This window comes from Coenobita brevimanus, chromosome 61 (genome assembly GCF_032717465.1).
Source record: "Coenobita brevimanus isolate Jiangsu-jjx chromosome 61, ASM3271746v2, whole genome shotgun sequence".
NCBI lineage: Eukaryota > Metazoa > Arthropoda > Malacostraca > Decapoda > Coenobitidae > Coenobita > Coenobita brevimanus.
In genome coordinates this window covers 2,580,412-2,595,855 of record NC_137014.1, presented here as the reverse complement: position 1 = coordinate 2,595,855, position 15,444 = coordinate 2,580,412, and the positions used below count along the sequence as shown (strand labels likewise).

Here is a 15,444-nt window from a genome sequence, read left to right as displayed (position 1 = left end):
CATCTATCTATAAGTGCTATGGAAGGAATGCAGAGCCGCAGTATTGCCCTTTTCTGCTAGAGCTACGTGAAATAAGCTGCAAAAGGACGAAAACCTGGGGCAAGTTACAGTAAAATAAATAAATAAATAAATAAAACTCTTCACATCCCTTGTCACAGCAGTAAAATAATTATCACCAAGTTTTCATAATATACGAGAGAGAGAGAGAGAGAGAGAGAGAGAGAGAGAGAGAGAGAGAGCAGTTATGACATCAAGAAATTCGCCGCCATGCCCGCTAAGAATCTGGTGACATCTCGAAGCTTCTGGAGGGTGGGGCGGGTGTCCGGCTCCGGGGGGCGGGGGAAGCGGTCAAATGGAAAGCTGGAAAAAAAATATATATATATTAATAGGGGATTTTAGGCGATCTGAGTTAAAAGAATGTGTCCAGAGTAGTGACTGTTAGATATTTTGCTACTAATGTTACCTCTTGTTTGGCTGTGATGTGTTTGCTGTTTGAGTGACGATTCAAGAATAAACACGCAATTTTATACACAACTAAATAAGTCCAAGAAAGGTTGTAAATATCGTTATACCTTTCTATGGGATTCTGACCCACCTATAGAAACTGATATAGTTGCCTAGGTCACTTTTCCGTAAGACCACGGAATTCTGACCCCTCCTCCATAAACGAGACCTAGGGAGGGGGGAAAATCCACGTTTGTCCCCACTCCCCCACTAAAAATTTAGGAGGGTAACTGCCCCCTTGCCCCCCATTTCCGACGCCCATGTACAAACCTGGTGGTGCAGTTGTTAACCGTTCGCCACCATGGGGCCAGGTGCAGGTGGATGCTGGTGTCGGGCTGGTGCAGTTTCCGACACAGCTCGCACAGGGGGAAGCTGGTGGCCACTCGCCAATACTCACGCCACAGGTGATAGCGGCTGTACTCACGCTCCGAACTGCCCACGCTGAAGTAAACACAGGAAGACAGTGTTTTCCTTCACTTTACTCATTCAGCACAGTGACGTAATTTATATCCTATTCCTGTTGTCTCGAGTTTCCTCAGTTAAGAAGATACTTTTCCAGCCTGAGGGGTTAGCCTTTCACTACGCTGCAGTAAAAAGGGCGACAACATATCCTGCTGTCCAGAACCATTTTTTTCTTTTTTACTGTGTTCCCGCTTTCTCCAGACGATTTTCTTAATCTTATGGGAGACTTTTTGAACTACACAGGTACGATACAGCACCCGTAAACCCTCTCACAAGACGATATCTGACTTAAGTTAAATTCAAGATGGTCTAGAGGCGGCCCGATGAAAATGAAAAACCCTGTCGCCATATTCAGCTCGATGACGTGATTTTTATTCCCTTCTGGCTACGTCCTGACGATTTTATTCAGCTTCGTAAGGACTGTGCGAGCTGGGGTTTTATTATTATTATTATTATTATTATTAGTGGTAGGTGGGGTCGCTTACCATCCACTCACTCGATGTAGTGCTGCTCTCGGGTGTCTGTCCTTTCCTCTCTTCCATCCTTCTTTCCTTCCATCCTCTTCTGTCTTACTTTCATTCTTTCCTGGTCCTTCTGCCTAAGGGTGACTTTACATTCCCTCTTCTGTCTTCCTTTCCTTCATTCTTTCCTCTTCCTTCTGCCTGTGGGTGACTCTACACTGAGTGACAAGCCAAATGGTTTCCTTTACAAATGGTTTCCATTTACTACGCTGGGTGGTAATCATATAACCAAACTATGGCGCCTAAGTGGTTTAGTGGGCAATTACGGCGCTCCAATCGGATTGAGCCGGTGCAGGTTTATATCCAAGGGATGGTTGGGGTTTATTGCTCACGTAATGCCACTCCGGGATGAGTGAGGCTGGTCACTCTCATCTTAAATGTCAGGACCAGCTTGCCTAGCCCCGGGCTCCTACGCTCCTCATGGGGCAACGTAGGACTGGATGATGGATGGATGGATGGATTATTATTATTATTATTATTATTATTATTATTATTATTATTGTTATTATTATCATCATCATCATCATTATTATCATAATTATTATTATTATTATTATTATTATTATTATTATTATTTGTTGTTGTTGTTGTTGATACTCTTATTATTATCATTTTTATTATTATTATTATTATTATTATTATTATTATTATTATTATTATCATCATCATCATTATCATCATCATCATCATTATTATTACGGTGATCCTCATGTGGTTAGTAGGCTTAAATCCTCATCCTTCTCCACTCATATGACGTATTGTATGTTTTATTCTTGCAAACATCAGACGATTTTACTCAGCTTTGGAGAGATTTATTGAACTGAGAGAAGTCGATACAGCTTCACAAACCCCTTCACTATATAACTGGTCCTGTATTCTCCCTAACACCTTTTCCTTGGCGATGTATACTTGGATGTGGGTGGTTGATATCTTTTTGTGCGTTATTTATGCCGAGTATGGCATTGTTTGGATTTATACAACGTAGAATAGGACAAAAAGGTATAAGCAAAACAAATCGCATAGGAAAAGGTGTTAGGGACTCTTCTTAACCGACTAGAATACGAACTATTTTCTTGCGTTGAATAAAATCGTCTGGGTGTAGATACAGTAGATGAAATTTATAAGTGTCATCGGTGTGAGGGGATTAAACTTGAGCCTGTCACTCATCTTCATTTTATTTCAGCTAACGTCACACAATTTTACTTAAAAAAAAAAAAGAGCACGAGAAAATTAATGTGCAAAACTATTTCGCAGGATTAATGTTTTGGCAGAGAATTAAGAACTTCCAGTTATATTCTCCTCATCAGTAAAATGTGTCGCCGAATTGAAAGGATTACGGAAAAGAATGCAGCCTACCTTATCAGAAGTGTAGCTAGTTCCTGCGGAGTAAGGTGTGTGGCGTCGATGTAGGAGTTAGGCGGCAGGAAGGCGGAGTAATCAGCCCCACCATACACCACAGGGACCAGCCCGTACTGCAGCGGCATCCACACCTTAGCGGGGATTCACAAATATTTTTACCATCAATCCATTTCGGAACTTGGATTTGTTTTTAGAGGATGGACTATAGACATGGAACCAACCTGCGGTCACCTCTTGTTCCTGCAGGAAGGATATAACCTACGATACGTTTCCTCTTGTAACCAAGATTTGTTTGTTGTAAGAGGAACAGGAGACATGCTAAGACTCTGTACTCTCTTGTCCTTGTCCCCTCCAGGAAAAAATATAAACATAAACGAATAAATTAGTAAAGGGAAAGAAAAAAAATACAGATAGAGCAGGCAGTCAACCTTAAGTTGCATGGTGCTCCTGACTGTAACACTCTCAGTAAGGACATCGCCATAATGTGGTTGGAGTTGGACATATTCTGACGCAAACTGGACCGTATTCTAAGTGTACTTGGAGACTTCTTTTACGTAACACATCTTTACTTGCTATTTATCTTGCTCAGTACAGCTCAATATCCTCTTGAACTTGATACACACCATTCTACAAGAAAACGGTATCAACAGCAGACGTAAGCAGGCATGTTGGAGCCTTCATAAACGATACGATACGACAAGCGATACAGGAGAATGTTAATGTGTAGGCTAATATGTATATGAATGGCCAAGGAAGAGTTCTACGAATAATGAGCCAAAAGCTTAAAGGCCGTAAAGCATCCCCCACCCTTCTAAAAAAGGGAAAGAAAGAAAGCTAAGCTCAAGATACTTTTATTCCATGACATCTGGACACTTTCCTTTTAAAAGACTGGAGGTCACAGGCAGAGGGATATACTGTACAGACTAACGAAGTCAGTTTCAGACATGACAAGTTGCACACATGAAGGACTGACTGACTAACTTCTGCATTAGAGACTTCGACTGAAAAAAATGTAAAGTGTGTACTGCCAGATGGGTGCCGTAATGGAGTTGGGATGCAAGCTGTTGGATCCAAAGAGCAATGTACCGTTGAAATAGTAATGAGACAAAAATGCAACAATGCGGTGAACTGAGAGAGGTTTAAGGAAATCAGTGAAGGGAGACGAGTTCCAAAGACGAACAGCCTTTGACTCTACCTCGTTAAGAAGAGATGTACGTAGGAAGCCGCCCCACACATGCGAGCTGTACTCCACATAGGGGCGAATAAACCCCCTGTACAAAGCCAACAGCTGTGCAGGGGTGGAGAGTGGGGAGAAGAGCAGGAATTGGCTTAGCGTATTTTGCAAAGATGGTTATAAAATTATGATCTTTCCATGATAAATCTCGAAAGAAATAAACTCAAAAGCTATTAAGAGATAATAGCCTAAAGGATATGCCTGTGGGAGATTTTGACGAGTCGGAAGATGCGGGAACTAAATTTTTGATGCGCGAAAAAGATCGATTTTCCCTCAGTCAGAAATTATAGTCAGGTAGAAAATTTGGCGTGCCATATCCTAGCCCTGATATTACTGAAGGAACTGCTGTGATGGACGTCGAGGGAGGCGGGTGGAAATGTAAAGGAGGAAATCATGAGCATACGAGGGGATAGGATTAGATGTGCAGCTGAGAAGTTCATTGATTAAAAGAAGGGAGTTGGCGACAGGACAGAACCCTGAGGAACACCACTATTTGCGGAACATTGGCCGTATACAACTACAGCTAAACAACGACAAGAAAGGAAGTTTAAGACGAAGGCACAGTCAGAAGCATAGAAACCATAAGAGGGCAATTCCGGAACTAAGAATCTGTGCCAAAGTCTGTCGAAAGCCTTTGAGATGTATCATGGAATGGCAAGGGTTTCGCCAATGTCCCGAAAGGAGGATGACTAAGAATCAGAGAGGACGGTGATAAGATCGTCAGTAAAGCGTGCCTGGCGGAATCCATAATGCCAGGCGCAAAGAAGGTTATGAGAGGAAACATACTTCTAAATCTTCCTGTTACTTTAGAAACACAAGACATCAATACAGGTGGGCAGCAATTGGAAGGCTGAGAATCGTCACCTTCCTTTCTTCGGGACAGGAAGACTGAAAGTAAACTTCCAGCAAGATGGAAACGTTCAAGCTGACAGGCAAAAGTGAAAGAGGTTTCCTAGGGAAGGTATCAACAAAGCAGCACGGTTCTTGAGAGCAATAGTAGATAATCCATCAGCTCCGTATGCCTTGTGGGTATTGAAGCAAGTGAGAACAGAAAATACATCCTCTGAAGAGAGTTTAATGACAAATATGAGGAAGTCAGGAAGTCAGAAGGGGAAGGAGGTGGAGGGACTGCACCGAAAACATCCAAGGTGGATTTAGAGTAGACAGTCCGAGGGAACAGTTGTGCCATGTTAGTGGAAGAAAGGACTGCAGAACCACTAAAACGCATACACACACACACACACACACACACACACACACACACACACACACACACACACACACAAAAGGAGGGGGGAGGGGAAGGGAAGGAGGATGAGGTAAAGATATTTGTCAGGTTTCTGACCAAATTGCAGGAGGGGCGTGCTGCCTTTTTTACGGTAAGAAATAACACACATAACTGTTCTTATTTTCTTACCTTCTCCGTTAAGTAGTCGACACACATGTTGTTTTCAAAGGCGAGATAGAACTTGTATGTACGAGCAAGCAGGTGTGTGTAGCAGTATGTATCCGCTTGTGTCGATCCACACTTATGCTCTCCACACCGACCATACACGTCCACGTCCACGTACCGACGCAGCTCACGCACGTAGAATTCCCGCCCTGTACATTAACCACGTCATTAACCTTGGCAATACTTGTTACTGTACAGCCATTAACCTTTGCAGAAAAAGACAGTGCTACCGCTCCTCATCATTTCCACAGCACTTCTTCGTGACCAGCATCATATTCTAGAGTCAATCTGTCGCTATAACTCAGCATTCAAGATGGACAGATGGAAATTTCAGACCAAATTAGAGTCTGAAATTTTCCCTATAACATATTAATGCTGGAAATTTGATGTTCTATTGTAATTAACTTTACTACTACTACTACTATTACTACTACTACTACTATTACTACTACTACTACTATTACTACTATTTTTTTATTTACTATCTAACACAACCTCCATCCATTTGGGCATGATACTGCAGGTGAAGCTCAACCTCTGTCTTCATAATACAGTTCACACTTGCAGTTGTAATGTGAAAGTACTAACCTTCCTAATACAATCCGTTGGCCCCAAACACACCAACGACTGTGGTTACCAAACATATGCTACTACTTTTATTACCACTTTATTTCTTTATTAACATGACAGTGACCACAAGAACCTCAGTGTACTGGAGTTGCTGGTCAATACGGCTCTCGACCACAGTAGCACCGTCGTCTTGTGTCCCTGAATACCACCACCACCACCACCACTACTTCTACTACTACTACTACTACTACTGCTACTACTACCACCACCAATGATCCAGTAGCGATACCTGACGCGGTGCTGCGGTGTGACACCATCCACGACCACCACCACCACCACCACTACTACTACTACCACTACTACTACTTCTGCTACTACTACTACTACTACCAATGCTCCAGTAGTGATACCTGACGCGGTGCTGCAGTGTGACACCATCCAGGCGGCCATCTTGTGTCGCCTTGTGAAGGTGGTGTTGAGGGTGGGTCGGTCTCCACGGTCCAGGGCGGCCATGTACCGCTGATACGTCCCCTCAGACCGGTCCAGCACTATACCGCGGCTGTCCACTCGCGATCCACCTGATAAAAAAGAACTGACCTGTTTTCGACATGAACTGACATACTGTAAGCTAACTGGAGAGAGAGAGAGAGAGAGAGAGAGAGAGAGAGAGGTTTTATCTAAATGGAAAAACTGAGTGTGTGTGTGTGTGTGTGTGTGTGTGTGTGTGTGTGTGTGTGTGTGTGTGTGTGTGTGTGTGTGTGTGTGTGCAAAGAATAGGACATGGGGAAATTATTATGATGACGACAAGCATCCATTCACTTGATGTAGTGCTGCCTACATTTTGCTTTACCTTTATCATTCTTTTGCTGTGTCTGCCCTCCCCTTTTCCTATTTCTCCCATCTTTCCTGTCACTTCTTACTCTTCTTTCCTTCACAGGTGGCTTTACATCGAGTGACAAGCCTAATGGTTTTCTGTAAGTCAGGAAACCACTTACAACGCTGGGAGGTAACCATATAACCAACCCATACATGTTCCCTACGTGTCAACAAGTGGGTTGGCGGGGGGTTAGTGCCCCTCCCCGTAAACCAACTAACTCAAACAGCCAACCCTTATGGGATTATGGCGTCTGGCTATAAATAGACAGATCCTTCCGACAAAAATAAATTCAAGTAACGAGATTGAGCTCATTGTAAATTTGTGAATATAAGAATTACGACGATGAACTGACCGTAATTTTATAAAAGAGTAAACCTGAGTTATGATAAACACTGATCGTAAGTTTGTGAGAAATTAAACCCGAGTTAAGACAGTGAATTGATCGTAATTTTGTAAGTGAATGAATATGAGTTACAAGAATGAAGCGACTATATAAGTTTGTACCTGATTTACGACAACAAATCGATCTTAGGTTTGTAAGAAAATATAGAAGTTACTAGAATATAGGGTATAGATCTTAAGTTTGTAAGTGCAGTAATGAAGTACGAGAATGGACTGGCCGTAAGTCTGTAAGAGTAAACCTGAGTTTCAATAATACTTTGATCGTAAGTTTGTACGTAAATAAACCTGAGTTTCGAGAATGTACTGATCGTAAGTTTGTAAGAGAATCAATGTTACGAGAATTTATTGATTGTAAGTTTGTAACTGACTACACCGAGTTACGAGCATGAACGATCGTGAATCCAGTGAATCAATCCCCGGGTAAGTTACAAGGGGAGTGGGAGGGAGGGAGTGGGATGGTGGATGGTGGAGGGTGAGATGGGACCTCTTGCGTGGGTTGGGCGGTATGGGCGTGGTGAAGGTTGAAGTCAAAGGCAGTACTAAAAGCCAACATCTTGCCAATATGCCCTTTGTGTAGGCTGGCAAGGGCGTGGGGAGGGTCTACGTCAATGCTCTCTTCAAAAACAACATGAACAACAACAAATAAGTAAGCAAACACGTACAGCTACTCTCAAATACCTGGTGTTCTGCGACGCGAGTAAAAAGACGTGATCGTACTGAAAATTACCACATGAACACATTATTATTATTATTATTATTATTATCATTATTATTATTATTATTATTATTATTATTATTATATTATTACTGCCTCCAGACGATTTTATTCGGCCTGGGAGACTCAAATTATCACCTTAAATTGACCCATATTCTTCGTCCATTTGCCTCAGTAGTGGAAGACAATACTACTGCTCAACTCTACATCCTCTCCGTGGTATTTCTTCATGGCGAGAATCATACCCTCACGTTACTACTTCTTACAGCTTAGCATTTAAAATATGGAATCTGTACAGGACAGTACTTTGAAGAGGGGGGGGGGGTGAATTCTGAGCGGAACAGCCACTTAATCCATTGTGCACTTTTACATGTCTGAATCACAGCACTGGAATAATGTAAGTAAGCGCAGTACTATACATTATAATCCTGATCACTGATGCAAGAAATCGTCATCCAAAACTATTTATAAGTACAACAATCATTGTTCTGCCGAAAATATAAGGGGCGTACGCTCCCCCTTCTAAATCCCCATCCCCCTCTAAATCTGTCCCTGTTAAAGACCAAGGTCTATATCTCACCTGTTAAGGAAACTCCCTAACACCTCTTCCTAAGCGAGTTATTTTGCTTATTATACATTACTATCGTCTTGGGTGTTGATTAAATCATTGAAATAACGCCATATTCAGCATAAGTCCAAATTGATATAAACCATCCGGATCTAAAAATAAATCGCCGATTAAGAGGTGCCAAGGAACCTCCATACTGAACGAGAAGACGGGCTCAAATTGAGTAAAAATAGTATATTGAAGCAGGGGAAGGGTTAACAAATGCTGTACCTAACTATTCTCGTAATAAATAATTCTATTCTATCTATTGCCAGACGCCATAATCCCGTAAGGGGTGGCCATTTGACTTTGAGTTATTTGTTTTATGGGGAGGGGCACTAATCCTCCACCAACCCACTTGTTGACACGTAGGAAGCACGTATGGTTTGGTTATATGGTTACCACCCAGCGTAGTAAATGGTTTCTTGGCTTAAATGCGGTAAATAAACTATCCTAATCTCAATAAAAATCGTCTGGAGATAGCAAGAATAAAAGATACAGAAAGACACCGAATTAAAGGAGATAAGCTCACCTTCAAGAGGCTCCAGTCCACCGTACGGCAGGTATATATCAGAGTGACGATTGTATGTGGCTGTCCAGTTGAAAAACCCAGGACCGCCAAACATATTCTCCTGGGCGATCCTCTGCAACGGTGATATATTGGTGCTGCTGGTGCTGGTGCTGACAACGACCGGTGCTTCCTGTGTCAGCCAAATATACCTCTGATTCTGACGGCGAATTCTGGGAATATTTTTTGAACTAAAGTCTCCAAAGTGGAATATAACCGCATCGGCATCTTCCGGGTGTGAGGAGTTCTGAAGGAAGATGCAGCTGTGAACGGGACATGAAGTTAAATTTTTTCGACTGCCTCTCCCCAGAAAACCATCCCAGTTATCACCGAAGTATTTGGAATAAAAGAGTACTGTTTTAACAGGCGATGACGACGGAGATACTGAATGAGAGGCAGATGTATTGGTTACTGGCTGAGGTGAGTTTACAGTAATCACCCCTACATCTTCACTGTTTTTAAGCGTTTTCTTTACTGTGCTATTTTCGCTTACATACTCATTTTCAAAGCGGTAACTATTATCACTGGTTGAATCACTTACGCTCCTTATCGTCACAAATTTAACCTCATCTCCGTCCTTTCTAGTTCCATCATTTATTTCCCTCCCAGATACCCAATTTATCACTTCTTCATTTTCAGGCTTAATCTCTGCAGGTCGGGGTCTCACATAATCAGAAAAGCTGCCAGTGTAGAATATACAAACCAGTATCACAAATACAGTAGAAATTATAGCTTTTCTCTGATGATGTACAATAGTGATGAAGATGCGGCAAGGCGAGAGAGATGGGGGTTTAGTATTCAGCTTCATTGCAGTAACTATTTCATTTTGTTTTGAGTACCACCTGGCATGTCATTTAACTGGGGAATTCTGTGTCACACTGTATGGGATAAAAACAGTCTCCGTTCATTTCTTCGCCGGCCTCTGACAGTTTTTCCTGTTAATTACGACGCACACCAGACGATTTCCTTCAACCTGGGACGATTTCTATGGTTATAAAAAGTCTTACTCCTTTCTAGAGCCCCAAACACCGTACCTGCAACGATAAATAAATGGTGACAAGGCAAATACATATAAAGAATATGATGTTACAGGAAGAACGAGACAAAAGGAAACATTTGCACTCTCTCCTTTCCCTTCCCGTCAAAACAAATGTCAGCTACAATCATTTGCCGCCTAAGAATCTCCTTGTCCATCGGTCCAGCAAGATCTTAGTTACGGCCAGTGGTTACGGCACGGGGATGATCGTTTGTGTGTGACTCAGGGTGTATTGGATGCCACAGGAGACAACGTAGCACCTCCTCCTTAGCGACTGATTTTACAGCCTGACATTTTCTAGTATATTAACTGGTATTTCGACAAAGTTTGCATCAATAACATACAATAGGATGGTGAGGTGTAATATGCAAATCAATATTACGCAGCCTCTACGGTGTTACTTAGAATTGGCTCTCTAGGTATAGGGGGAGGTGATTGGAGGGGGGGGGCAGCCAACCCATATTCCCCCCCCCCCTCTTGGAGCCGTGCTGTTGGTTAGGATCGGGATACACACGAACATAGGATCAATTCCCTGCCGTAACTCAGGTTTTGATATGCAGGAGGGACAAGGAGGTTACAGAATCGTCTTATTTGTCATGTTGTAACTTCACAAATAAATCCTAAGTTTTGACACGGAAGTTACAGCAGATTATAGTTGTTTTCTGCAGGACGATCAAGGCAGGGAATGCAAAATCTTCCCTTGTCTAGTTGTTCCTGTAAAAACATATCTAAGTTACGACTGGGAATCAATCATAATTATGTCTCTGAGAACCCCACCCCAGGACGCTTAACGGTATATGACCATCCAGCCCAGCATTATGGCGATGTATTACCGAGAAACCTACAGTCACCTTGCTGCGTCCGATCTCTCTCTCTCTCTCTCTCTCTCTTTAATGGTCCTATTAAAGTCGTAGCTAATGATGCGGATAGCGAGGCCCCAACCGCTCCACTATTTTGTCATTAAATTAATTGCAATAATTACTAATGTTAGCGCAATCAGAGGGCAAACGCCTGTTTTAGACGACAGATTACCAAAATGTAATCAGTTCTTCCTTGACACATGACCCACATATCCACAATATTTCACTGAAATCCACCAATAACTTTTTCAGATAACTTATGGGGAAAAATCCTGAGCCAGGACTGGAGCTCAGATCACCAGCAAAATTTAACAAACTTTTCTTGGCCCATGACCCACATATCCATAAAATATAACTGAAACCCATCAAAGTTACTTTTTGAGAAATCTTGTGTACAAACAAGCAAACAAACACAGTCAACCTGAGGTAAATACGTAATCTCGCTGGCGGAGTAGCAACATTAATTGTAATAACAGCAGCAGCAGCAGCAGTAATAGTACTGTAGTAGTAGTAGTAGTTGTAATAGTACCATTTTTCAGGACGAAATAATACTGGCATCGTGAAAGAAATATTTGACGTGAACATCGAATGTGATTAACCTCAGTTCAACAAATCTCAAGCTCAAGCAACTTCTTTCAACTGAATACACAACTGCTCGTCATTTAATCTAAAAACATGGTCTGAATTCGAGATAGGCCGAATTTTGATTATTCACATGGCACTTGTGTTGGGATAGGAGGTGGGTTGTGTGTATTCATTTGATATCTTGTTTTACTATTTTGCTATTTTCTATGCTGTTATAGGCTACGTATTTGTGAATATGGACGAGGTTTGCATCAGTAACAAACAAGAGTAATCACGTTCAATATAGGCTACAGAATGAATCGCTGGGGATGAGGTGTTGCGACTGGAAAACTTCTGGATGAGGTTGTACTACGGTGACCTCCACACTTGTACGTCAACGTTACGGGCCGGAAGTTTATTGCCGAAAAAAGTCACCTCTTGGGGTTCCAACGTTTGCTCTCTCTCTCTCTCTCTCTCTCTCTCTCTCTCTCTCTCTCTCTCTCTCTCTCTCTCTCTCTCATTAGATGCCGGTTCTATGGGAGAGGTGTGCCGGTTCTATGGGAGAGGTGCATGTTTACTTTCTGGTTGTTGTTGTTCTAAGGGAAAAATGCTTCGAAATTAATCTTCACCATGTCCATACTATTCAGACTACAACACCCGCCTTCACAGGGTGTACTACCTCCATCCACCACCCGTCCCGCCCACTCTTCTCCGCCCACCCAAACTTTTTTCTTCTACCCCCATTTCCCCACACCAAATTTCTTAGAGGCCTCCTTCCTACCACAACGGTTCACAGGGCATACTCCCCCCTACCACCACCACCCATCATCTTATTTCGTCCTGCCAACTCTTCGCTACACACCCCACCCATTTCTCCCATTACGACTTTATTCTTGTCTGTTAAGGAAGCTCCGTAACATGTTTTCTTATGCGATTTATTTTGCTTTTTACACCTTACTGTCCTTCTACGTGTTACATAAATCATTCTAATATGACCATACACTGCACTGATAACGCTTAAGTTTTATTTATTTATTTATTTTTTTTCATTCTGAACTATACACGAACCATGTATCAGTGGGTGGTGATGATGATGATGATGATAATGGTGGTGGTGGTGGTGATAATAATGATGATGATGATGATGATGATGACGATGATGAAAATAATGATGATGGCGGTGGTGGAGGTAATGATGATGGTAACGATGATGTTGGTGGTGATAATGATGATAGTGGTGATGGTGGTGGTGGTGATGATGATGATGATACCTCGGCATTTGTGCTGTCTTTCCGGATCCAACCCCACACCATCCATAATGTGGAAATCAGGGCTGCTATCTATGCCTACCTGTCTGTCTATCTATCTGTCTGTCCATCGTCTATCTATCCAACTATTTATCGATTTATATCTGGCTATCTATATGTTCATCTGTCTCCTAACACTGCCTGGCGTATGGGTTGGTCTGTATCCCTATTCAGTAACAAACCCTTCTCTCACGACACACCACCATTCTTCTTCACGAGAGAGAGAGAGAGAGAGAGAGGGGGGGGGAATAACTGTCATGGCCAAGTACTGCACCATACATCACCTTCACTACCATGCCGTGCAATGAGTCACCGTTATCACCGTAATTTACAAGCGGAGTTTCTCCTCCTTTTGCTCCTGGCCTTTGGTTCCTTCTTCCTTGCATTAAAAAAAAAAAAAATGGCTTCTAGTTCGGTGGCAGAATAAAACGATGATATGACTCTATATCATTTTCTCAGCACTTCTTCGTGACTAGCATCATGTTAATCTCCTGTTATAGCTCTGTATTGAGGATTGAGAAGCAGATTTTAAATGAACATACCATCACTGACACATTACAGTAGCTTATTTACTGCTTGGTGGAAGGGCGTATTTATTATTATTATTATTATTATTATTATTATTATTATTATTATTAAACGCATCAGGAGAGAGGTGAGAAGACAGGAAGAAATCAGTAGGATAGAAGTTGTGGAAGCAATGAAGAAAGTTAAATCGGGGAAAGCCCCAGGAATTGATGGAGTGTGTGGTGAAATGCTGAAGCATGGGGGAGAGATAGTAGTAGAATGGATGTGGAAGATGTGCAGGTTGGCCTGGGAGGAAGGTAAAGTCCCGGAGGATTGGAAGTCAGGTATAATTATTCCCTTGTACAAAGGAAAAGGGGAAAAAGAAGTGTGTGATAATCATAGGGGCATTTGTCTTCTTAGTATAATAGGAAAAGTGTATGGTAGGATACTTATTGACAGAGTTAGAGAAAGAACAGAGAAATTAGTTGGAGAAGAACAGGGAGGCTTTAGGAAGGGAAGGGGTTGTGCAGATCAGATATTCATTCTTAGATCTTTAGTGGAAAAGTTTCTAGAGAAGGGAAAGAAGTTGTATGCGGCTTTCATGGATTTGGAGAAAGCATATGACAGGGTGGATAGACAAGGATTGTGGAAAGTGTTAAGAATATATGGAGTAGATGGGAAGTTGTTGAATGCTGTGAAGAGTATGTACGATGGTGCGAAGGCTGCAGTGCGTGTGGATGGTGAACTAAGCAAATTTTTCTCTATGAAAGTTGGGTTGAAACAGGGATGTGTCATGTCTCCATGGCTGTTCAATCTGTACATGGATGGGGTAATAAAAGAGGTACAAGGTAGGGTAGTTGATGTTGGAGTGGCCCTGGTGAGCGAGGATAGTGTTTGGAAACTCCCTGTACTGTTGTTTGCAGATGATACTGTGTTGTTCAGTGAAGACGAAGGGGAGCTGCAAGGCTTGGTGGATGAGTTTGAGAGAGTGTGTAAGAAACGGAATCTAAAGGTGAATGTAGGGAAGAGTAAAGTGATGGTCTTTGAGAGAGGTGAAGTCAGTGAATGTATAGCGAGGTTGGACAGTGAGGAATTGGAAAATGTGAGTACGTTTAAGTTCTTGGGTAGTGTGATGAGTAAGGATGGAGGTTTGGAGGGTGAAGTGCTTGAAAGGGTACAGCAGGGAAGAAAGGTTGCTGGTTCTTCGAAAGCAGTGATAAGAAACAGGGAAGTGAGCATGGAAGTGAAAAAGTTACTACATGACAGTATTGTGATACCAACTCTAACGTACGGAAGTGAAGCTTGGACGTTGTTGGAAGGACACAAGTCAAGAGTGAGAGCAGTGGAAATGAGTTATTTAAGAGGAGCCTGTGGAGTCACATGGAGAGACAGGCTGACGAATGCGGATATAAAGGAGCGTTGTGGTGTTGATGTGGATGTGATAGGAAGCGTTATGAGGAACATACTGAGGTGGTTTGGCCATGTGGAGAGGATGAAGGGTGAAAGACTGACGAAGAGAGTGTATGTGAGTGAGGTGGAGGGGGGAAGAGGAAGGGGGAGGCCGAGGATGAGATGGAGGGATGGGGTGGAGAGGTATATGAGAGAGGGGGGTGTGAGTTGGGAGCAGGGCAGTGAAATGGCGGGGGACAGGGCGACTTGGAGGCGATTTGTATGTGGCCACCCCAAAACGGGATTGAGGCGTCTGGCAATAGATAGATAGATAGATCAACCTCCTCTGACACCCGCGCCGAATCCATAGACTTTGCATGGATAACGTACTACATGATACGAAGGTGTTTTGTGCAAAGTAAATCGCTGAGGAAGAGGTGTTAGGAAGCCACCCAAGCCGCCTACAACGTTGGCTCAAGCAGTGGTCACAATGACGTCATAATTCCTGG

The 15,444-nt window shown here is 42.6% G+C and overlaps 1 protein-coding gene across 1 annotated transcript in view; it reads right to left on the bottom strand.

Annotated features, from left to right (window-relative positions):
- Positions 1 to 242: 242 nt before the first annotated feature.
- Positions 243 to 15,444, bottom strand: part of LOC145403573 (alpha-(1,3)-fucosyltransferase C-like) — a 33,632-nt gene continuing 18,430 nt past the window's right edge. The window contains exons 2-8 of the mRNA XM_080275251.1: positions 9,814 to 9,952; positions 9,237 to 9,519; positions 6,514 to 6,681; positions 5,498 to 5,682; positions 2,844 to 2,977; positions 775 to 945; positions 243 to 360 (exon numbers count right to left, since the gene is read on the bottom strand). Of these exons, the coding sequence (XP_080131377.1) occupies positions 243 to 360; positions 775 to 945; positions 2,844 to 2,977; positions 5,498 to 5,682; positions 6,514 to 6,681; positions 9,237 to 9,519; positions 9,814 to 9,952 (1,198 nt within the window). The remainder of the gene's footprint in view (positions 361 to 774; positions 946 to 2,843; positions 2,978 to 5,497; positions 5,683 to 6,513; positions 6,682 to 9,236; positions 9,520 to 9,813; positions 9,953 to 15,444) is intronic.